Source organism: Periplaneta americana, chromosome 15 (assembly GCF_040183065.1).
Source record: "Periplaneta americana isolate PAMFEO1 chromosome 15, P.americana_PAMFEO1_priV1, whole genome shotgun sequence".
Lineage (NCBI taxonomy): Eukaryota > Metazoa > Arthropoda > Insecta > Blattodea > Blattidae > Periplaneta > Periplaneta americana.
This window is the reverse complement of record NC_091131.1, coordinates 155,634,970-155,659,035: the sequence shown is the minus strand read 5'-3', so window position 1 is coordinate 155,659,035 and position 24,066 is coordinate 155,634,970. Positions and strand designations below refer to the sequence as shown.

At 35.9% G+C, this 24,066-nt stretch overlaps 1 protein-coding gene across 2 annotated transcripts in view; it reads left to right on the top strand.

Annotated features, from left to right (window-relative positions):
* LOC138715470 (engulfment and cell motility protein 1-like) overlaps nucleotides 1-24,066 on the top strand; it is a 135,707-nt gene that overhangs the window by 46,415 nt on the left and 65,226 nt on the right. Inside the window, exons 2-3 of one of the 2 annotated variants that reach the window (XM_069848405.1) lie at nucleotides 5,542-5,643; nucleotides 18,187-20,321. In XM_069848405.1, coding sequence (XP_069704506.1) covers nucleotides 18,762-20,321 — 1,560 coding nt within the window. In that variant the 5' untranslated portion in view covers nucleotides 5,542-5,643; nucleotides 18,187-18,761. The remainder of the gene's footprint in view (nucleotides 1-5,541; nucleotides 5,644-18,186; nucleotides 20,322-24,066) is intronic. The other variant, XM_069848404.1, reaches the window with a different exon arrangement.

Below are 24,066 nucleotides of genomic sequence, written 5' to 3'. Positions count from 1 at the left end.
TGTAGGAACACGAAAATTTACCTCACCACACGACAAAAGTGGCAAACGTGATTTGAAAGTTGGTTCAAAAGCACAGGCAAACTCTCACCTGGTGGTGCAGTTAATACATCTGTTGGTTGAATATTTTGAAATTAATTCTTGTAACACTCAGTTTTTAGCAATAAGGATTATCTTCCTAAGAGACAAGCACATAGACAGTCGTAAAAATGAAAATTTTGTTGATCCCTTGAATCCTTTATTGAATTTGTTCTGATTATGACAACACCTGCAAACACCCACTAACGTGGATTCTGGAAGTATTTAATAACTGCCTAAAACCACATATGAATAAATAATTACTTCAGTAAGTGAATATATCCTTTAAGAAATTGAGAAAGAGATCATACAGGCTAAGTATTCCAGCATTAGGCTCCACTCTACAATTAATGCTGTATATCTTATTTAGACTAGGTTACAACTATAATACATTACAGTGAAATCTCCATATTACTATAGTCAATATAATGATAATCCCATTAATGTAATGTAAAATATCCTTCCATTTAACAATATCTTTATAATGACTATTACACTTTTACTACGTCACACTACTTTTGACCAATAAAACGGTATGAAAGGATGTCTTTCAACCAATCATGGCTGCTTATCGCACAATTTTATCGCGTCCCTAGCATTTGTTTAATTTTATCGCGTCCCTAGCATTTGTTTATTTTTATCACTATCCTAGCATTTGTTTCTTTGTTTGCCAACATTTCAAACTGCACTGGTCTGGACGTCAAAAAACAGAAAATTACAAACCACTCCAGTTGATGCACATCACTTTCAAATATGACTCGCATTGGCATTTAAAAACAAGAATTAATAAAGATCACTGGTCATATATGAAAAGCACCATTCGGAAATCCTGAATAAGTTGAGGGATACACCATGTACATCGAGTTCACTTCTTTTACGCACATGTCCAATATAACCTCAACTGAACCACCAACACTAAAACATTCAAATTTGAAAATTGTACTTTCAGTAATTGTTTCTTTTAAAATTATTCATGTTTATTTTTTATTTCATCATCGTTAATTAAAACGTTTCTTGTTTATTTCATCATCCCTAATTAAAGCTTTTCTTACACGTGTTTATATTAGTTAGGTTATGTTTGTTTTAGCTTCTGCTATATGATATTATGGATAATTACATTTCAGAGATTGTTTAATACTAAGATTTGTTGAAAATCATCTGTCAAGTGACGTTGGTTACTGGGATCCGGATGATTGAAGTGGAATGCAAATGTTTTAATAAAAATGAAAGTGAATCAACAAAGCCTTCTTGACTAGTAACTGTCCACAGAGTTCAATGAAGATTTCATAGTTGGCACAACTGATAACAAGAAAACATAATCATAAAACACTACTGCAATCTAGCGTAATGTTGAGATGGTACAATAATACATTTGAACACAGTTGTATTTTCGTAAGCCAATTAATATTTTATTGTATTGGAGTACTTTGTTACTTCTAATCTTTATATACTTTCTTCTAATCGTATAATAGTCAATTAAATCCCACTCGAGTTTTGATTTTCTCTAGATAAATCAAAACCTCTAGTGAGATTACTGTTGATAAATCTCTGTATTATGATGTCATCTTAGAGTCCCCACATGTGTTATCTCTCAATATAACAAGAAAAAATGTTCTGTATTAACATTTAGAACCTAAATTGAAAATCGTAACAAATTCCACTTTAAGTTTAGAAAACATTTCAGATAAGGAATGAAGATGACTGTCTTGTCCTTCAGTACTCTAAATGCTACCCTCGCACCACTGCTAAATCTTTGTGAAGCTGTCCTTGTACACCCAGCAATAAACTGACTGAGCCTGGCTTTAGTACTCAATGCAGGGTTGGTTTGTTACGTGTGAAAGTGGTGTGAACCGCTGTTCGCATTTTTCTATCTTTTCAAAAGTCTTGACGTACAATGTTGACAGTGTTAAACGAAATCACAGTTTATTTTCATCGTCGCTTGTGTTACTGACAATTTTTTCCGAAGTGTAGGCTTATCATTCCACTCGCTTCAAGTATGGCTTCAACTTCACAGAAGCAAATTAGCCTTTAACAGAAACTCAATTTAATTCTCGATACTGACAGTGGCATGAAGCGAACAGAGATGACAAAAAAAAAAATATTGATTTTCTCTGTAAATTATAGTGACTTTTCTAAATAGAAGGAAAGATATAGAGGAAAAATTAAATTTAAACTGAGTTGATCCATCAAGAAAGTAACTAAAAAGTGCAACATTCAGCGATGTTGATTCAGCAACATTTAAGTGTTTTCAACAAAAGATGGTCCACTAATTTGCAATCAAGTGAAGAAGATTGTTGGTATACCTGGCATAGGAGATTTAAAAGCTAGCAGTGGTTGGTTAGTAGTGTGCACAGTATAACTTTCAAATTAGTGTAGAGAGAAGAGAAATATGCACCAGTACATGTTGCAAATCTTTGGAGGATAAATGAGAAGAAAACGATATTGGAAAATTATGTCCTAAACGACATAACTCCAATGAGATTGGCATGTTTTATCAGCTACTGCTGGAGAAAACCTTGTCAGTTAAAGGAGAGAAATGCAGCAGTGGCAAGAAATCCAAACAACGTGTGACTCAGTGGCGGTTCCTCGGGGGAGGGAAGGGAGGAACGTCACATTTTTCTTCTTTTGAAAGTAAATACCAAATGAAATATATGCCTTGATATTCAAGGAAGATTCGATAATTTTTAAATTCACAGCTATAAGAAAACCTCGGTTGATCGAGTTTTAAACGACGCGCACTCATGTTGTGCTAGAAAACTGTGAGAAAGATGCGAGATTGTTTGTGTGGAGGAAAGTCAATCCTTTCTTCCTTTACTGCAGTTAACACACATAGACAACAGCGCACTAGCGGCGAGAGACAGAAGCAGAGTTTTAAAGCACGTAAATTAATGGAGAGGGAGGAGATCCTCCTCTGAATCAGCGCATTACCGTGGGAAATATAGAAACAGACTTGTCGTGCAGCAAGCTTCCATCTAACGATGCTGCATTCAACCAGACTATAACACATCTAGGAGGAGACACAATAAAAACAGTTTTGACGCAAAGCTATGAAAGACATCATATATATATTTTTTTTAATTATAAAAGAAAATATATTATTCATTGCACTTTATATAAGCTACTATTCATGGTTTGAAACTTTCGAGGATATCTGAAAGTTGAAGTTAGATTTATATAAAACAAAGAGGAAATAGTTCTATGTTAGTATCGCAGATCTTTTTGGCCCCTGAAATTCACTTCCATTCATTGTCTACTAGACAGAACAACAGCCAAGTTGTCAGTTTTGTACAAATATATTTGAAATTGAAAGAACTCCAAACTACATTATTTTGAACATAAAAAATTAACCGGTCACCTGCAGCTTTGAACAATAATGGTAGTATGACTTTACAAGAATTGACATTCTTCAAAAGCATGTAATACTGAACTTGTAAAATGTACATGCCGCAACACAGACCACGTGAGTGGGTGCAGTGTTCTTGCTTTCCTAACAGAATATTTCTCATTCCCACTTCCGTAAAACGGTTCTGGTTATGTGTTAGTAGCTAGTCTCTTCCATCACTTGTGATGCTGTAGTGTGCGCGAAAAATGCTGCGAGGTTGTGAATTTCCTTGTAATTGTTAATTTGTGCAATTATCCAACAATGAATGGAAGTGAAAACATATTTTGGACAATTTAGGAAACTCAGTTTACAAGAACAGATTATTGCTATACAAAAGATAAGGCCAACCCTAACACTATCTGGTCTTACGTGTAGGCTAATTTGTAGCATTTTCTTTCAAGAATGTGTCATTTTGCGCTGTTAACTCCTTTCCTCCTCTTAAAAAATATGCAGGAGCCGCCACTGGTGTGACTGTCCTGCTTTACACAAATCTGGCAAGAATAGACAAACTCTAGCCATTGGTTGTTGAGAAAAGCCAAAAACCCAGTTGTTTTAAAAACATGAAAAGTTTACCAGTCAACTTCATGCAAATAAGGCGTGGGTAACGGGAACCATTTTCTCTGAATGGCTTTTGAAACTCGACAGTGACATGAAAAAGAAGAGGAGGAAAATCGCTCTCCTAGTGGATAACTGTGCAGCGCACAAACAACCGTCACTTCTGAAAAATGTGGAAATGTTCTTTTTTATTTCGAACTGCACCTTCATCCTGCAGCCATTGTACATGGGCGTAATAAAGTACCTGAAGGGGTACTAAAGGGCTAGTCTAGTGGAGAGGAGAATCGACAATCTGGAGAGGAAATTGATGAATCCTCAAACAACCCTGCGAGATGATCACTCTTAGTTGGCAGTGTGTGAAAGCAGAAGCCATACAGAATTGTTGGAAGAAAGCAGGATTGCACCCGAAGATGATGTCATCGTTCCCAATGACTCTGAATGTGACATAGACATTGCAACTCTGTCAACAGCTCTCTCTGTCTATGGTGAATGACTTGGTAAAGATGTGCCACTAACTGAGGAATATCTTTCAATTGATGATGAGGTTCTGGGTTTTCCCGAATTGACAGAGAAAAATATACTGGATGAGGAAGAGAACGAGGGTGAGAAAGAAGAAGAGCAGCAATCCATTCATTGTCCATCTCTAACTGCGGCAAAAGCCATTGCCTCATGTGAAGCACTCCAGAATTTTCTTTCAACTGTACCATCAGTTTCAGGAGAACATTTAGTAACCCTCGAAGCTATAAGGTCCTTATGTATTTCTCTGAACATACGAAAACAAGTAAAACAACTAATTATTTCTGATTTCTTCAAAAAGTGCTAAGTGAATTGTGTTTGTGAAGGAAATTCTAGATTACAATGATAGTTTTGTGATGCAAATAATATTGCATATAAAATAACAAAGTGATCTTCATTAATAGGTAGGCCTAATATTTATTTAATTAAAAATATTCCTTCAAGGGACAAATGCAGATATTTTTTAAATGTACGGTAGTTATCTAAGCTAAGGCTAAAAGTTTGTTGAAGGCTTCGATACTACACTGTAGTTTGAATTACATATACGGTACTATTAATTTCAGGTTGTAGGCCTACATATTTTACATTTGTTTATAAATCTGTTCATTCAGAATTGATTAAACATATCAGTACTTGAACAATTACTATATTTTCATTATAGGAGTGATTAAGAACGAATCTTCTGAAAAAGAAATAAACCTTCAATATAACAGTACACTTCTTTATAACAATATTTCTTTCTTGGTCCATCTGATATAGAGATTTCACTGTATATGAATATTAATGGAACATTAATTGACATAAATCAGAAAATACTGCAAATGCAATATTAAATGTTTTGAAGGAATATGACATAGATATTTCAAACTGTAGAGACCAATCTTATGACAGTGCTTGAAACATGTCTGAAACATACTCGCGAGTTTAGGCAAGAATAAAACAACTTCGCCCCCAAACTGACTACGTTCCATGCACTGCACATTCTCTTTATCTTTTCGGTTCATGTGCTGCAGTTCCTTTCGGCGCTCCTCAACATTGAAGGACGGGCGGTACAAAAAATAGACTTTGGTGATCTGATTGATAGCAAGGAGGGATTTCTTCTCCTAAGAAACAAGGTATGTTACCAATTTAATTTATGTTATTCATGCCCTACCATTTTGCTACACTCTTCAGGCCCTATTTAAATTTAATTCTTTATGCCTTAATAGGCCAGCATGGGCTGTGATGCTTGAAGTTGGGAGAAAACATTTAATTTTTCCTTTTTAAAAGCAGGATAGGCAAGACAGACCATGTTTAGCCTAGGAGCGGCAAAGTGGTAAATCTGGCCCTGCTTGTGAAACATGTGAACCTGAAATTCACGACATAATTTCGCAATTGACACATTTTTCACAAATTTCATGTATGATACTATCACAGACTGCTCACAATACCATAAAATCTTTGCAAGATGATTACCAAAGACATTGGTGGACATTCGTAAAAGTCACCATATAGTTTCAGCACTGTGACGGGGAGACTAATTTCCGAGCTGCAGTCACTGGTCATGAGACATGGATATTATACACTAATGTTGAAGTTAAGCAACAATCAGTTCAATGGATACACAAGTGTTTCCTCAAGCCAGAAAGTCTAATAGTCATTTGCAACCTAACAGTCTTATTTATGGCCACTATTTTTTATGGTAGAAGATCTGTGTTGCAGTTGATTTCTTGGATTCTATAATAAGGTTACCAGATGTCCCCGAAATTTGCTTTTTATCCCCAGACAAAATTCGTCACCAGAATGTCCCCAGATTTAATAGTTTTTTTTCCAGATATCCCCAGATTTTCATTGTTAATTATTAATATGGTTAAATGATCCTTGCATAGTGTTGTGATAAATTTTGCTAATGCAACGTTGCTACTTTATCATGATGCCACAATCAAAGCTGAAGGTAGAACATAACTGCAGTTGAATCTTCCATTGTTATCGAAGTTAAAAAAAGAACTGAACCGAGGAAAGAAAATAAATTTATTCCACCAACAATTAAGCAACTTTTGGGCATCTTTAGAAGTGGCTCTTATTTCATAACAGAATTGTCAGTGTGTCTCATGAATTTTATGAAAATGCTGTTGAATATTCCAGTGCCTGTGTTATTCACAAAATAAGATATTAATGAAATGTACTTATATTGCTGAGATCTCCTCTATAAAGAGGAAAATTTGAAAAGACAGTCCATTATTTTTCTTCAAATGCAGATGGACTTGATCTGAATGAAACTAATTTGTTTGATGAAATTTCTTGCTTGAAGAAATATGGGACTTTGGAGAAAATGGCAAAGTGGAATAGAGAAAATGCTACTCTTTACTGTCTTGACCAACTTCAACATGACCTGTTAGGAATTTTCTGAAAAAATTGGGATCTAGAGAAGACCTGCTTAAAAAGTTAACGTTTTTTGGAGGTGGGGGGAGGGGGGCGAACAGTGGTTTAGTCTGTAAATAGAATGAGAACCAGTAGTTTAATTCTTTAAATTGTGTAAAAGTAATATAAATGAACGACAATCTAAGAGAAATGTTACAAGTATTTTTTTAAATGTTAATATGTCTCTGGAAATTGTGGAAAAAATCTGGTAACCTTATTCTACAATAAGATCATAGTATTTCGTAAACAAGGACCTGAAAGCAGTGGTGGAAGATTAGCTATCCTCATTGGCATTAAGTTTCGTTGATGAAGGCATTAAAAAATTTGTACTGTGCTACAACAAACGTCTTAATCATAATGGTTATTACTTATTACCCAGGTTGATCATTAAGATTCCTGTTTTGCTAAGGGTTTTATGTATAACTTCCGTACAAATTACATATACAAGGTTGAACTTCAGACTGGTTACTTACTACTTTTCTACATAGTCTTCTAGACGATTTGTACACTTTTCCCATTGTGGCACAAGCTTTGACAATTGCCTCTCTTAGAAATCTGGCCATTGATGTTCCAACAAATCTTGGACAGTATCTTGTACAGTAACATCATCCAGAAATTGTCTTCCTCTAAGATGTTTTTTTGTTGATTCAAACGAAAATCGGATGGAGCTAAATCCAGACTGCTTCATAATATTTCAGTGAAAAAACTGTAAAAGTTCCTGTGTTTGTTGGGTCGCACTGTCATATCATATTGGATTATGAGCAATATGTATACAAAGGAAAAAATTAATTTCCCATAGCATTCTCAAAATACAATCTCACTAAGACCAAGCAAAGGAATAGACTCAATCCTGAAGCAGACATGTGGATTCAGCTATCCAACATCACACCTGACTTCGAAAAACTCATGTTTAGAAGATGCACATCCATCTCATTAACAACCTTTTTAAAATATTGAACTTTAAAAGCGATATTTTGAATAGCAAACTTTAAAATATTTCTAGTGTGTGCTTCTGTATTTTTTATTTATAATTTTGAATTTAAAAACATGTATCATTATTTCAGAATTAAAATAAAAAAATTGTGGATTAAAACCGGATAACATAGAGTACATTTTGAAATAAGTATATTACATGTACTAAATATGCAATAAATAAATAACTTTTGTTTTATTCTTAATTTATAGCATAAACTTACTCTCAAAGTATATACAGGCTATTCCATCTCAAATCGACCGAAATATAGAGAAAATTGACCTTGCAATTTTTAAATACAATGAAACTTTTTCTGTCCGTAGACAACTGTGATATAATGCTTTGTGCAAAGTTTGAGGTATCAGAACTTAATAGTGTTTAAATTAATATTTAAATTGATCGTACTTTCATAAAATTAGCAACTTTAAACTGTTGTGGCTCCAAAACCCTTTCACCCAATGATCAAAATCATGGTTTATTTTGATGCTGAGAAGTTAAAGTTTATATTGACATGTAAACAGTTTTTCTTACTTTTTATGGAAATGGAGAAATTTAGATTTTTCTTCATTAAGACACCTTTGGCCACGAAAAAATATTTTTAAAATATATAGATTCCGCATTGAAAGTACAAATAAACATATTTTTTACTGGTGGTACGTTGATAAAGTATTGAAAATATCAAATAAAGAAAATAAATAGTACGCACGTGAACTAACCAGCTGACTGTGAGATGGGAGGTAGTCGAGACAAGCAAGGCCAGGAGACAAACACGTGATGTGTCGTCTAGCAGTCATTGCTGGGCTAGCTTTATCACAAGTTTTCATAAAGACAGGAGTAAAATGACGCCCAATGCTCGCTTATCTTCAGTTCTCGGCCAGTGCATGCGGTACTGCACCTTTCAAGTCTAGGCGTGTGGAAGTAATTTATTTAATACCCTCGAAACTTATTGCCGAGCCACTAAGCAAACAATGCTGAATCCCTCTTAATAATGCAAGGTTTTTTCCTCAATATTTTTTTACATTTTTACAAATGGCCAAAAAGCCTAAAAGCAAGTAAAATCAGATTATCTGTCTCTCTGTATACAATAAAAATAAGGATTACTTCTTAATATAACCTACCAAATGTCAGCTTCAAAATGAGCTCTCATTCAATGTTCTGCAGTAAATGGTTCCAGAGTTCTGAGCACTGAAAGAGGCTTGTTTTTATAAAATACGCTAAATTTGTCGCTCAATAATACGTAAACCATTTGACTTTCGATAGTATATTTTTGAAAATGCACTCCCCTCAGCACCTTGTATAAGTAGGGAAAAAATTAGAGTATAAAAAAATGCGAGATTTTTTACTGATCGATTTCATATGGAATAGCCCATACAAAAAACATATAAAGAACTTAGTTGAAGCTAAAAACGTTTTAATGTACTTGTAGAAGGAAAGGGGATGTGACAAACATTTAAAAGTTCTGCAGTAGGTTTTGTACCTTCTGTAGGGTTCTGTGTGATGAAATAGTTTAACTACTGATTTAGATTATGATACTGTGGTGCGGGGCTTCCCCCTTCCCCACCCCTTTCCCAGCCTTAGGCATATTGTGCAACCTCCTTGTATTGGGTCCTTTGGACCCTCTTCAAACACATGATTCACTGCTTCACGCCATCTTATCGATTCGGCTATGGCATTCTGTTCTGACCAAGTCTGTGCACATGTAAAAATGCCCCTCTGTCTCCCTGTTAATACACTGCCTTGTCAGTTCAATGGCATCTGTTAGCAATTCACTTGCTTGCAACCTTTGACCCAAAGATCGTGGCACCACAGACTCTGCGACTCATCAAAACACCATCTATCTGATGGAGCTACACTTCCTAGCCTGCTGTTGTCCACTCTAGAAGCACCTACTGCTTCCTGGGATTTGTGCCGCTCCCCCAGACAGACAACACCTGTAGGTGAATCCCGCAATCACGTCCGCCACCATTTCTTCGACCTGAAGCTATTAAGATAATACATGACTTGAGTTATATATTATTTTAATGTACCGAAGTACATATGATATTTCCATGCAGATATTCTGTATCATCATACGATGAAAGATTAATGGAACGGAGAAACATTCTCTCCAGCACCAGGATTTGAACCAGGTTTTCAGCTCTATGTGCTGATGCTTTATCCACTAAGCCACACCGGGCATCCAGTGTGGCTTAGTGGACAAAGCATCAACATGTTCAAATCCCGGCGCCGGAGAGAATTTTTCTCCATTCCATTACTCTTTCATCATATGATGATGCAGAATATCTGCATGGAAATATCATATGTACTTCGGTACATTAAAATAATATATATGATTTAAGACGGCGCTTATTCCGTTCGGATCCCGGCCAACTAGTCACTCATAACGAGTGCACCTCTGCACATGTGTGGACTTCAGTCCTATGTTCATAGACATCTATGACGTAGTGTAGAGGGTGGCCACTAGAGGGAATCCAAGAGTTGGAACTTAAAACTGAGACGATTCTGTCCAATGCCGGGGTGGGTATCCGGTGTGGCTTAGTGGATAAAGCATCTGCACATAGAGCTGAAAACCTGGGTTCAAATCCTGGCGCCGGAGAGAATTTTTCTCCATTCCATTACTCTTTCATCACATGAATTGAGGCTAATGAAGACGAAATGAGTCTGAGGTCCAATGCCTAATGTTGCCCAGCAATTCTGCTTCAAATGGTTGAGGAAAACCTCGGACCAAGCACTGACTTATTTCAACCAGGATTTTTCTTGATGTTTTAAATTACTCTAGTTATATCATTGCCACCATAATAAGCCTTATGTAATTGGTCATTGCATCTATTTCGTCAGTTAACATTTACAAATATTGAACCAAAAATTCTCCTTAATATTTTTCTTTCAAATATCTTGAGTTTATCTTTGTTAGAGCCCAGCTTTCACAGCCATAAGCGACAACGTGTTTCAGAAGAATTCTATATTTTAGTCACCTGTAGACTAAGTTATTGGGAACCAAATTGCTTCTTAAGCCTAAAATACCCTCTTACATTAATTTAGTAAAATTAATTCATTTATGTCTTTTTTTACCGTAATTTCAGAATGGTAGATAGTGCAAATACATATTTGTGAAATTTATACACAACACTTATGCTCTTATTCCTAAGTAACTAAGTTCATGTCAGTCTCTTAGAAGTAATTAATATAGATCCTTTTAATAAGGCCTTCAAATAATTTTATTTGTAGAATAAGCATTATTGTATGTTATATGTAGAGACAAGAATTTCATGCACTATAAAATCCCAAAATATGCATGCATTCATGCACTATCAAACTATGAAACATGCATGATCAAGTCGACCTGGTTGGCGAGTTGCTATAGCGCTGGCCTTCTATGCCCAAGGTTGCGGGTTCGATCCCGGGCCAGGTCGATGGCATTTAAGTGTGCTTAAATGCGACAGGCTCATGTCAGTAGATTTACTGGCATGCAAAAGAACTCCTGCGGGATAAAATTCCGGCACATCCAGCGACGCTGATATAACCTCTGCATTTGCGAGCGTCGTTAAATAAAACATAACATTTACATGATCAAGCGAAAAATACATTGAAATAAGCAGTTTCATTTTTGTTCTAAATTTCTTATTTCACTAAACTTTTTTTTGCAACATTTCTAAATTGATTTCTGTGAGGTTCCTGCGCTTGTCAGTCAATATGTTTTTGTGTTCTTGCAATATGTGAAGCAGGTGCGACATACTGGTCGACTTGAAATTTTTTAGTACATTTCATCTGAAATTGTAGACCTTACAGTTACCTAGATATGATTTAAAAACAGACATCGTAATTTAATTAATTATTTTAAAGAAGAAACTATTCGGAAACAGAATAGCAGTGCTTACCTCTTCTGCAATGATCGCAGAATATGACATCCCCATTTGATCTAATAAAATTATTTCCTTTAATCCACTGTGCAAAGAGTACACTTTTGGAACCTTTAATTGGAGACATATTAGAACCACATTAACACACGCAAACAGAATAAACAAACACATTAACCACTTACGAGGTTCACACACTGCAAAAACAGTTTAGCGAATGATTCCAAGTTTAGAAGAATCTAAATTGCTACTAGTACGGGAAAAGGGAGAGGGGGAGTATTTACAACCTCCCTGAAAGAGGGTGCTTTTAACCTAAATTATTTGTCGGCAATTTCCTTGAACACTGTATATTTCCTCTCAACTATTCTCAAAATATCCAACGTAATAAGTCCATTAATGACATGCAGTCTGTAGAGTCATTGGTAAAGTGTTGTAAAAGTGAACTTCCGTCCAAGGAAAGGTACTCTAACATCTTATTGTGAAAAACTTTTATTTCATTTTTCTGTTATTTTTTCTTTTCCTTCTTCAATCCTGATTTCTGAAGCTAAAATAAGGGACATAAAAATCGAGAAACTGGGGTGTCCACTCAAAACCATTAAAACTAGTGCTGTTGATCAATCAAAATATTTTATTGAGTAACTATTTGAGTTTTGATCGAGTTGAAAAAATGTTTTAATATACTGTAATACACAATTATTGTTAAATTTAACTTGTGTTCGGTGATAAGAATAAGTATTAAATGTTGTATATCTGTATATATTGTATCGTTATATTACAAAACAACTATTTTAATTACTTACTAATATATTTATTATAGGCTTATAATTTATTGTGTCAATTTCTCCGGGAATTTTTGAGACGAACATAAATAACAAAAAGTATGAAGACTCTCCTAGTTAATACTGCTTCATCCATGATTTTAAACATGTGAGTGCATTCACATGCTCCAAATTAAGTGTTGCTCTATATTTAGTAACAATATTTCATGCATCGCTAAACACGAAAACACTTCTTTCTGTCAAGCATTTCTCCACGATTGTTCAATTTAAATCCAAACGTTTCACAGAGTTTACCTCTCAAATTCTCATATGACATAATGGAGTTTACACTTTTCACAAACCACAAAAAACTGATTTTTTTCTTTATCAAACCGTAGATCATATATGTAACAGATAACTCCTCACTATGTTAAAATCGGCAGCACTTTGAAGAGAACAACCGCCAGGATCGCCACCCGTCCGCCATAAACGAACACGAGATGGCAGCACAGTCGCTAATGCAATTCAAATAGGAATTATGACGTGACTCCGTATGTAACAACTAGATGGCAACGTAGTAAACATGAGAAAAGTTGTTAACCTCAAAGCCTATAAGCCCGACATATCTGTTACATATATGATCTAGGATCAAACTAAACACACAACCTTCATATACAAACTCAGTACAGAAACTGCAACTGCAAAACTACAGCGCTCGAAACAGAAGACTAGTCCCTATTGTAATCGAATTACCAGATTTTAGAAAGAGAAGAAGGTAGTTACGCTCTCACTTGCACACATGGCTATTTTATAAGGGATAAGGGGGACGAATCCCAGAAAAGTATGTATTTCATATGTTAGGAAGATGAGCTGGCAACAAGGTGTAAGTTTCTTGGAAAACCATAAAACTTAATAAGGGTTTTGCATTGTTTCATCTTTCAATAGAGATAGACTAGGTCACTGTCCTCATATCTCCATCTCTTTCTGAAGTGTTTGTGCAAAGATTTTTCCTACACTACCTGGTTTACAGTTAGAAAATAACAATACTATTGTGCTTTTAAGTAAGCAATTTCGGAGAGAGAAATATTGTCGGAGTTTTTAATATGAGTTTGTATTAACAAAATAATAATTAATATCAACTACAACCAATTAATTTTAATCGACTCGATTATTTGATTAAATATTTTTATCGATTAATCTTACAACAGAAATTGATAGATCAATCAATTAGGTTAATCAATTAAATTCCACAACACTAAAACATGCATTTAAACTGAATATAATGTATATTATAAGCATGATTAAGCTAAAAATGGCTTAAATATGCATTTTGCCAAAACATGCAAATATGCACCGAAAAAGTACACATATTTGAAACCGGAATGTAATGAAATGGATAAGTACTAAGTTTGAGCTATGTCCTGTGTTCCTATAAAAATATGCATTTGCATGGAATTCTCATCTCTAGTTATATGTATACGTTCCAAATGAGCTGACTTCCAAGATATCAAATACGAATCAGCACAGTATACTTTCACGCTAGCATGTTTTACAAGCAGGCATGCTAGTGTATTCATGACTGCAGATGGGTAAGTGGTATTGCAGTGGTTGTGTTCAATTCATACCAGAATTTACGTAACCCATTAGTGGAATTGAGCATTAATAGTTTAATGAAGCATACATTGTTCACATATGTATTTAAATTAGTATATTTTATATCATTAATAAATGTTCTGCATTTTCGTTTGTATTGTCAGTAACTTAAAATTGTATGTCTCCTCTGAAATTGTGTTAATTCTTTATGCAAAGCAATAACAAATGAATAAAGAAACATAAACATCATGACATAAAACAGCAATAAGTGTATTATGTATTCACAATTAACTCAAATACGGATATTGTGAAAATAAATAGTCTGTACTTATGATTGGCTTTTTCATTAGTGCCAAATAATTTATATAAAAATTGTTCGGAAATAGAAAGCTTCAAGAAAAAGTAAAAATTGCATCATTTGCAGCACACATTTTGCGCATACTTATTTGACTCAACGTATGTTTTCGAGAGGCTATTTTCCATTATGAAGGTGGCTAAGCCATGCCAGTGTAAGACAGAATAGTATCACAGGCTCAGTTGTGCTGCTCCACCATTGCAATTTATTGGCATGACATTTGTTATAGTGATGCTATACTATATTTTCTTATCACAGTGAAGACCTTATTGCAAATTAAACATTTTGCAACATTTTTAAACTCTGTAAAAAAAAAATGCCTCCTCGCATGAAGGATTAAACAATGTAGCAGTAAAAGACGTATGTAAACCACTATGTGAACTCTCAGCTATCATGTACACAAGCGTCTGCTGACTACTCTTCACTGATTGCCTGCATCAACTAAGGCAGCTTTCTCCTCAGCACTGTGGTGGATGCTCCAATATACAGGGCATATCAAAAGTCCGGTAACACTTTCAATATTTTATTACACAAAAACTACTAATGATAGGACTTTCAAACACACGTCAGTTTAAAGTCAAACTCTCCAAGTTCGTTTTACACCTTACAGAGATTAAATGTGTGAACCATGAGTGACTCGGCAGATGTCCAAACGATAATCAAACTCTTCCCATACCCTTTTCAACATATCCTCTGTGACCGTGGCGGCAGCTTCTCGAATTCTGGTTTTTAGTTCCTCTAAATCACGTGGCAAAGGCGGTACAAACACACGGTCCTTTAGGTACCCCCATAGAAAAAAGTCGCATGCAGTCATATTGGGTGACCTTGGTGGCCATGTCATGAAACATCTGTCCCTTACTCCAGCACGTCCTATCCAACGATCAGACATCTCCGTATTCAGGTAAGCACGAACTGCAGTGTGGAAATGTGGCGGAGTCCCATCTTGCTGAAAGATGAAATCGTCATAGAGATCTTGTCTAAGTTGAGGCACCAAGCATTGCTCCAACATGTCGAGATATGAATGTCCAGTCACAGTAGCCTCAATGAAGAAGAAAGGTCCGTACAGTTTGCTTTGTGACAACGCGCAGAAAACATTCACCTTTGGTGAATCACTCATGTTCAATGATTCTGTGAGGTTTCTGTGTACACGACAGTTGTGCTTGTTAATTTTCCCACTCGTATGGAATGTCGCTTTGTCGCTGAAAGTTAAGCGACTGAATAAGTCATCGTCGTCTGCTGCCTGTTGTTGTAGCTGGCAAGAAAACTCATAGCGCTCGTAACAAGATGGGGTGCTGCCACATTTCCACAATGCAGTTCGTGCTTACCTGAATACGGAGATGTCTGATCGTTGGATAGGGCATGCTGGAGTAAGGGACAGATGTTTCATGACATGGCCACCAAGGTCACCCGATATGACTGCATGCGACTTTTTTCTATGGGGGTACCTAAAGGACCGTGTGTTTGTACCGCCTTTGCCACGTGACTTAGAGAAACTAAAAACCAGAATTCGAGAAGCTGCCGCCATGGTCACAGAGGATATGTTGAAAAGGGTATGGGAAGATTTTGATTATCATTTGGACATCTGTCGAGTCACTCGTGGTTCAACATTGAATCTCTGTAAGGTGTAAAACGAACTTTGAGAGTTTGACTTTAAACTGACGTGTGTTTGAAAGTGCTATCATTAGTAGTTTTTGTGTAATAAAATATTGAAAGTGTTACCGGACTTTTGATATGCCCTGTACTATATATCTGGTGCCTGTTATGAGTGCTGATCACCACTGGTTTAGGAGAAAAGGCTGTATACCGACAAGTGACATGCCAAAACTACTCTTTCATAATCAGGGATTCCGAAAACGCATATTTCCATAACATCGGAAAATTGAGTTCATCACAATTTCTTGTATCTACGTCATCTAGTGAGGAAGTAAAAATTAGATTTTCCCTTTGCAGTACAAGAAATCGTTCTTTTTTTAGTGATTTAACTGCTTCATTATAGGTCCTTCAGATTTGTAACATCTTAATTTGCACAATGTACATTATGCAAAGAAAGGAAGTGATGTTTCTTTTTTTCCTCCCCCTTATATTCTGAAATAAGTCTGTCGAGTTAGCTCTGTGGCAGCGTGTCTGCCTCCAGACTAGCCGGCCGGGTTTGATCCCCCAGCGGGGTCAGAAATTTTCATGTAATATTTCTACCTCGGGAATAGGAGAGATGGCGGTGCACAACTAGATTGTGCACCAATATGCCTGGGTTAAGTCCCAAATCTCTCCGCAGTGCATATGAAGAGAAGGCATATGTCACTGTTGATAGTGATTCATCTGTCTGAAGGGGACGTTAAGCTTGGTGGCCCCCTTGGTGCTATTCAACAGGAGTAGGCTACTTACCGGCACTGGGTTTCCCCTTCTCCCTGCCTCATCTTGATCATTATCACTCATTCCACATACTACACTTACACGAACACTTATACATACACTCACCCTAGTACATGACATAACTCTCAACAGATACACATCATGTGACCCGCTGAAGTGGTCACAGTCGTGTCATCCATCCGCAATATGCAGAACCCAAATCACGTAAAGTGAAGTGGGTAGGCATGGGATACATACATACATACATACATACATAATACATACATATTCTGAAATAAAATTAGAAAATTAAAGTATATCATATGGATTATATATCCAAAAGGTATTCACTAGCAAATATAAGCAGTTTTTCTTACATTTCTGTTATCTTTATTTTCAGTAAAAATAACTGCTTTTCAGTAAATTGATTAGTGATGGATATTAATCTTAATTTCATATTTGAGAATAGAGGTAGCTGTACTTGGTCTAAGCAACTGACTGTACACTATTGATTTTTGTCACTCTAGTATAATGTGTTGTACAAAATTTATTGTAATTTGTTTAAGGAGATCTGAAGAAATTGTTTTCCAAATACCCTACATGTTTATGTAAGATAGTTTATTCGAAGTTAAGTTTTTAGAACTAAGAAATTAATTGTTCTCATAAATTTAAGCAAATATGCAGTATATATCTGTGTGAGTGCATGTGCATATGCGTGTGTATGTATGTATGCGTGCGCGTGCATATGTAAATAGGCATCAAAAACACTGTCACCAGAATTGTATGTCTGGGTACATTGTTATTGTTACTTAATGCAGAACAAATTACAAACACAAAAAGAAATGTAACTTTCTCGAGTACAAGTATATTATTTCTGAAATACATACATTGGTCAGTGTATCATTTTATAGCTATGATTGTGTTTTGTTTACTGGATAAAGTACGGTATTTCATTCTAAATTTTATACTTTTTCTGATATTTTTTGTGTGAGTTGTGTTGGTCAAATAAGATTTCATTCAACTAACCTAAACAATGAATGGAATTTAGTCATTTTTTTTAGTTAAATTATTGTTTATAACAAGGCTTTACTGTATACCAAATTTTCTGGTACTAAATATCATATAATATGTATCTGCAATTGGAAGGCATAGTGCTCTGAATCAACAGAGACATGCTAACTTGTGTTAATGAATGCCCTGTTTAGTAAGCTCCCATTATCACATGGCGAGCAGACACGTCTGTAGTAACTTGGCACCAGAAGAGAGAGAAAGAACTGTAGAAAACACGTTGTTCTCAAATGTAGCTTAATTGGAACATTTGCTTTTAGTTTATGAACAATTTGAATGTGCAAAAATATGTGTGTGGCTTGCAGGTCTCCGCCTTCAGGAAGTCGTCGCAGCCACAGATCATACGAGTCTAGCTACTCTTCTGGAAGCCGAGGTTACAGATCTAGCCGTCGACGTTGATTTGTGGCAGTGACCATCTGGCAGTTCCAGCACATTTGTGTGTGTTTGAAGATTTCATTACATAAGTGATACGCATACAGTTGTATATTATGGTTGATGATGGATGTATTAGTTTCTTTATTGAACTTTGATTTATGGGTGTTTTAATGGCCCATTACACAGTTAACAGTTATACATTATACAGATGGTTATTGAGACTGAGGACTTATTTAGCCATTGAAACTGTGTGTGTTTAAATAATAAATATTGTGAAGTAAAGATGGAATGTATAGAATTTGTTATGAGTTCTTTTTATCTGTTAATTGCTCTGCTGTGAGTCAACTTTATCTGAGACATACTTTTTATGCTTATCATTGTGTCAATAATGAGATAAGTGCTGCAACTTTGATATCGAGCTTCAGTGTGAACTGGGTTTTGAAACCGAGCTGTACAGTTTTTTACCCTTGCAAGTTTACTGTGATAACTATCTCAAGGTAAGATCATGCAGTCTGAATTTCAGACAGGCAATAAGGACATTGTCTCTGTTGCAGTGGAGATAGCCAATGAAAAACATCTCCGTAAACTAAATCAAAATGAGCCCCTGTCAGAAATTGTTCAGGCCATGTGCACAGAATTCAGCTTGTCGAAGGATAGTGGTATGTATGCTCTACAGTTGATGGAACAAGATGCAGGTGATAACAAGTATGTGACAGAAGAGAATCGTGGTGATATAAAAAATGGTTCAATATTACGGTTAGTTTTGTCACCATCTGAGATTGTGAGACAAATAATCACGAGACTTGATCCTGATGTGTCTGATGTAGAAGGAAAACAGTGGGCTCTTTTCAAGCTATCTACACTAAGTGCAGATCCAGTTTTTGCTAAAGTGTTTCTGGCTAGTAATGGATATAAACTAATGTTAGATATAATATTGGATAATTCAGAAACTCCTACCCATATCACTTTCTGTTTGCAGTCATTGATTTGGTTCTTGTATCACAGTTTGAGTCCTCTGCTAGAGGACATGCTTATTAAGCGACTGGTTGAATTTGTAAATAGTGAACGTCATTATCCTATGGAACTTATTGAGTGTTGTCTTGTGATATTGGAAAAGGCAGTTCGACATAAAGGACATTCTTCAACAGCAGGAATTGGAATTCCTGATCTGATTCAGCATTTATGGAACAGAGAAAGTCCAGTAGTTCAAGAAAAGGCATTGGCACTCATTAATGCTTTGGCACGAGGGCTTGATTCTACCAAAATTCTTGGCTCGATGGTTTCAAAGCAAACAAGAGAGACAATCCATAAAAACATTCTCTGCTCTGAGGTATCGAAAAGCATGGCCCATGAGTTGTACGTGTTTCAGACTTTGATTCTTGGATTATTAAAAGACAGGGCCACATCTAAAATAGATCCCTCTAGAGCTGACTTGAAGTACATAACAGAAATAAATAACATCCTCGCTGTTGCAGACCAAGATATGCGAAGCATGAAAGGCAGCATAGCATCGCTTGAAGAAGAAACCCGTGGTGTTATGCTTGTGGACAGGGATTTACCTAACTTTATGACTACTAAACCTTTTCTGAACGAAGATTTCGTGTGCAGCACTCCTCAGCCAATAAAGGCAATGAAAAAGGCCGCATATGCCAGATCAAAATCAACTCCCTTGCCTGATTCAGACACATCAGCAATTCCCAAAAGACATTCTCTTATGATAGATTTCACCAGTACATCAAATTCCTGCATTATGGTATGCCGACTGACTCTTGACTGCATTTTGTATTTTGCTAGACGTTACCGCAAAACATTTGTAAGAGTGGTTCTAGAGGAAGAGGCTTTATCACGATCGTTTCCTTGCATGTGTGAACGACTCACTCAGATTCTGTGTGAATTACTTGGTGTAGGCAAGCCTCCGACTGATGATGGAGTGTTGTATCAACCCATGATATTTACAGCACCAAATGATCATCCCTTCTTGGAAGAAGTGTTCTGTCGTGCAGCACTTCTTATGGGAAGAACACGCAGAGAAATGAGAGCACGAACTTTCGATGACCAGGAAAAGGTAATTTTACATTTTTATACAGTTTGAATGTGATGATGACTAGAGGTGTATACAGGGCTGGGCAAAATACTGACATCCAAGTATTTCAAATACAAATACAAAATACTTCAAAGAATAGTATTTGAAATACAAATACAAAATACTTTAAAAAAATTAACCAAAATACATTTGTATTTCAAATACTCAAAATACATTTGTATTTCAAATACCCGATACAATATATAAAGAAATAAGAATATTACTGTACCGAAAATCTAAAATATTAACATTAAAATTATTTTTATCTCGAAGTTTTATATAAACACTGTAACTGAACATTCTTCATTTTCCCAATCAACAATGAAATTGTGCTATATATGAATAATTACTGCTCCCTTTCCAAAAAGCCAGTTTCTCAAAAAGTTTATCAGGTAAGGATCCCCTTGCTGGTGAATGAATAAATCCTGCAAAACAAAACAGTCTTTCTACAGCTTGTTTCACTGTTAGATAATTCTCTAGAGTGCACAGGGTTGTCCCTTTGCCATTGAAGAATTATATGAGCTCATACTCCACAGTAGACAAGTTCTTTTCTTTTTGCTTTTCAAAGTCTGTTGTACTTGAGTTGAAAATATAGAAATTGTTTTCATCTTCTGAACTGTCCAAAGGTGTAGCGAGAACTGCTCAGTTGATTTCACGCACATATTCTGTGTCCTCTTATCATCATTTGGTGAGGCAGTGTCAGGTAGCTATCTCATCTTAAATTATGGGTGGAAACAAGCTGCCAAAATAGCTCAATTTGCTTCTGGGGTCAGATCAAACATTGCTTTAAATCTTGATGAAAGAGAACTCATTAGGATTAGAGTTATTGGAATAGATGGCGTAGATTACTAGATAACATAATACGTAATCTGTTTTTGAGGGAAATTAATGTGGATAGAAGTTGGGTGTAATAGCACATCTTCTCATTTTGCATTAAATCAAGGGTTATGGCAATGTGTTTCAGAACTGCACACTGTTCTTCAAGGTACTGAAACTCAACATCTTTGAAGGTTGGCAATCCCAGTTTTTCACATATACTGTTCATATTATGTTTGAATTGCAATATTTGAGCGATTGAGCCATAAAGAGAATTCCATCGAGTTGGGCAAGGAAACTTTAATGAATATTTCAAGACATCTGATATAATTTCTGAAGATTTGAGTCTCCTAGACGCATTCCATAATGCTGAACACTTAGCAAGTGTTGGGTGATGGATCCTTGATGATGTTGGAGATTTCTTTATGGTATTAAGGAAATCAGTTGTGGCAAGAAAACTAAGTGTACGGCTAGCACATCTGAAATGGGTAGGCAAATAAGACAGAAGTTCATTCTTCAAATACAAATCCAAAACATGAAGGACAAGAAGAAGAAGAAAGTATTTTGAGTATTTGAAATACAAAATACATTAATTTTATGTATTTAAATACAAAATACTTTCTAAAATCCTTGCAAATTACAAAATACAAATGTATTTCAAATACTGCCCAGCCCTGGATGTATACAGAGTTCTTTGTTTTTAGTTCTACAGTGTACGATATACGAAAACTACTTGCAACTTGTATGCAGAGTGAAACATTTTTGCACAAGTGGAAAGATTCTCAGGCTCGTTTTGGAATTGCACTAGTGCAAAAAAGTTCATGCTAACACAAGATGCATATATTATTTTGTTTTATTAGGTATCGTAACAAGACATTTTGTAAAAGAAAAAAATATTCTCTTATAATAAAAATGTAAACCTAAGATGCCCAAAGAGAACAGGATCTCTAATAAATTACAGCAGGTCGTTGATAAATTTTTAACATTAATAATAATAGCAGTTTGTTTTTTATGGTGACAAGTATTATAAAATAATAAAATATAGCAAGCCAGAAAGTGAGCAATAAAGTAACTTTATTTCACAGTGTTCAGAAAAAGACTTACTTTTCTTACTTTTCTTGCTCAAAACTGTTCAGAAACACCTCATTTTTGTTGTGGTAGTAAATAACAGTTATTTATGCAACTTGTGTGTAAAGTGGAACTTGTTTGCATGAGTGAAAGATTTTGAGCATGAACCTAAACAATTACTGAAATTATGAGTGCAAAGCGCTCCACGCCACACACATGTTGCATAAATAATTTTATTTACTACCATAACAAAAAGGGGCGGCCGGGTAGCTCAGTTGGTAGAGCAGCTGGCTACAGACTGGAAGGTCTGGGCAGCGAATAGGGATTATAAAGAATGGACACTGAGCGAATTTTCCTGTGTTTTGTTTCTCTGTGCGCCAGCGGCTAGTTCCACTTTCAAGCGCTAGAGGTAGTGTAATTGAGCATACGCTAAGATAATAATTGAGAGTAGAATTAAGGCACAGGATCCAAACATCGCCTACCTTATTGCATAATCCAGTAACGCTTTGCTTCAAATAAATTCAAGTTAACAGCTTTTCCTTATTTCTCAGTGACAAACTAGTTGTAATAGTAATATTTTATATTTCAGATATCATAAATTATATTATAAAATAATATAATACATTATAAAATTAAGTATCGAATTCGTTTAATATTTGTATATAATATAATATAGGTATATGGTTTTACTTCTCGTAAGAGTTTTATTTTTCCATTTTCAGCGCTATCAAATCATTACATATTTTAATTGTTGTTGGGGTCAACGTCTGAACTCTCATTATAAAGTAACTCTAGAGTCTAGACATTACAGTTAATGAAAGAATTATTATTTTATGGATCCAATTTATTTTATTTGAGTACATAATGTACCTAGATGTATTAATTGTATGTGTTATATTTCCGCGGGGCGGCCGGGTAGCTCAATTGGTAGAGCAGCTGACTACGGACTGGAAGGTCCGGGGTTCGATCCCAGGTGGTGACAGGATTTTTTCTCGTTGCCAAACTTTCAGAACGGCCCCGAGGTTCACTCAGCCTCCTATAAAATTGAGTACCGGGTCTTTCCCGGGGGTAAAAGGCGGTCAGAGCGTGATGCCGACCACACCACCTCATTCTAGTGCCGAGGTCATGGAAAGCATGGGGCTCTACCTCCATGCCCCCCAAGTGCCTTCATGGCATGTTACGGGGATACCTTTTACCTTTTATATTTCCGCTGTGTCGACTGCTAGCTGGTGTGATGTCAGCGCCAACTCTAGGGAGAAAGCAGAATCTCACGCTCTAGCTGGCTTGAAGGTCATTGAAATCAGTCCGGCTACATCAAAGATACTGACGCGAAGTGTCCATTCTTTATAATCCCTATTCGCTGGTCTGGGGTTCGATCCCAGGTGGTGACAGGAATTTTTCTCGTTGCCAAACTTTCAGAACGGCCCCGAGTTTCACTCAGCCTCCTATAAAATTGAGTACCGGGTCTTTCCCGGGGGTAAAAGGCGGTCAGAGCGTGGTGCCGACCACACCACCTCATTCTAGTGCCGAGATCATGGAAAGCATGATATGCCCCTCAAGTACCTTCATGGCATGTGATGGGAATATCTTTACCCTTTTTACCATAACAAAAAGATTGTCACCATGGAAACAGAATGCTATTAGATAGTTGATAGCCGCCCCAACCAGGGTTTAATAATCGGCCTGCTAATCAATTCTAAATGAATATTTATATTTAATTCAATTTTTTCTTTAATAGAAACCCTAGGTAGGCTGTCATTGAGAAATTTATTGGAAATGCAACAAACGATTTAGGCTACAAGACAAATTACATTTTATAAAGAATATAAGTGATGATTAATTA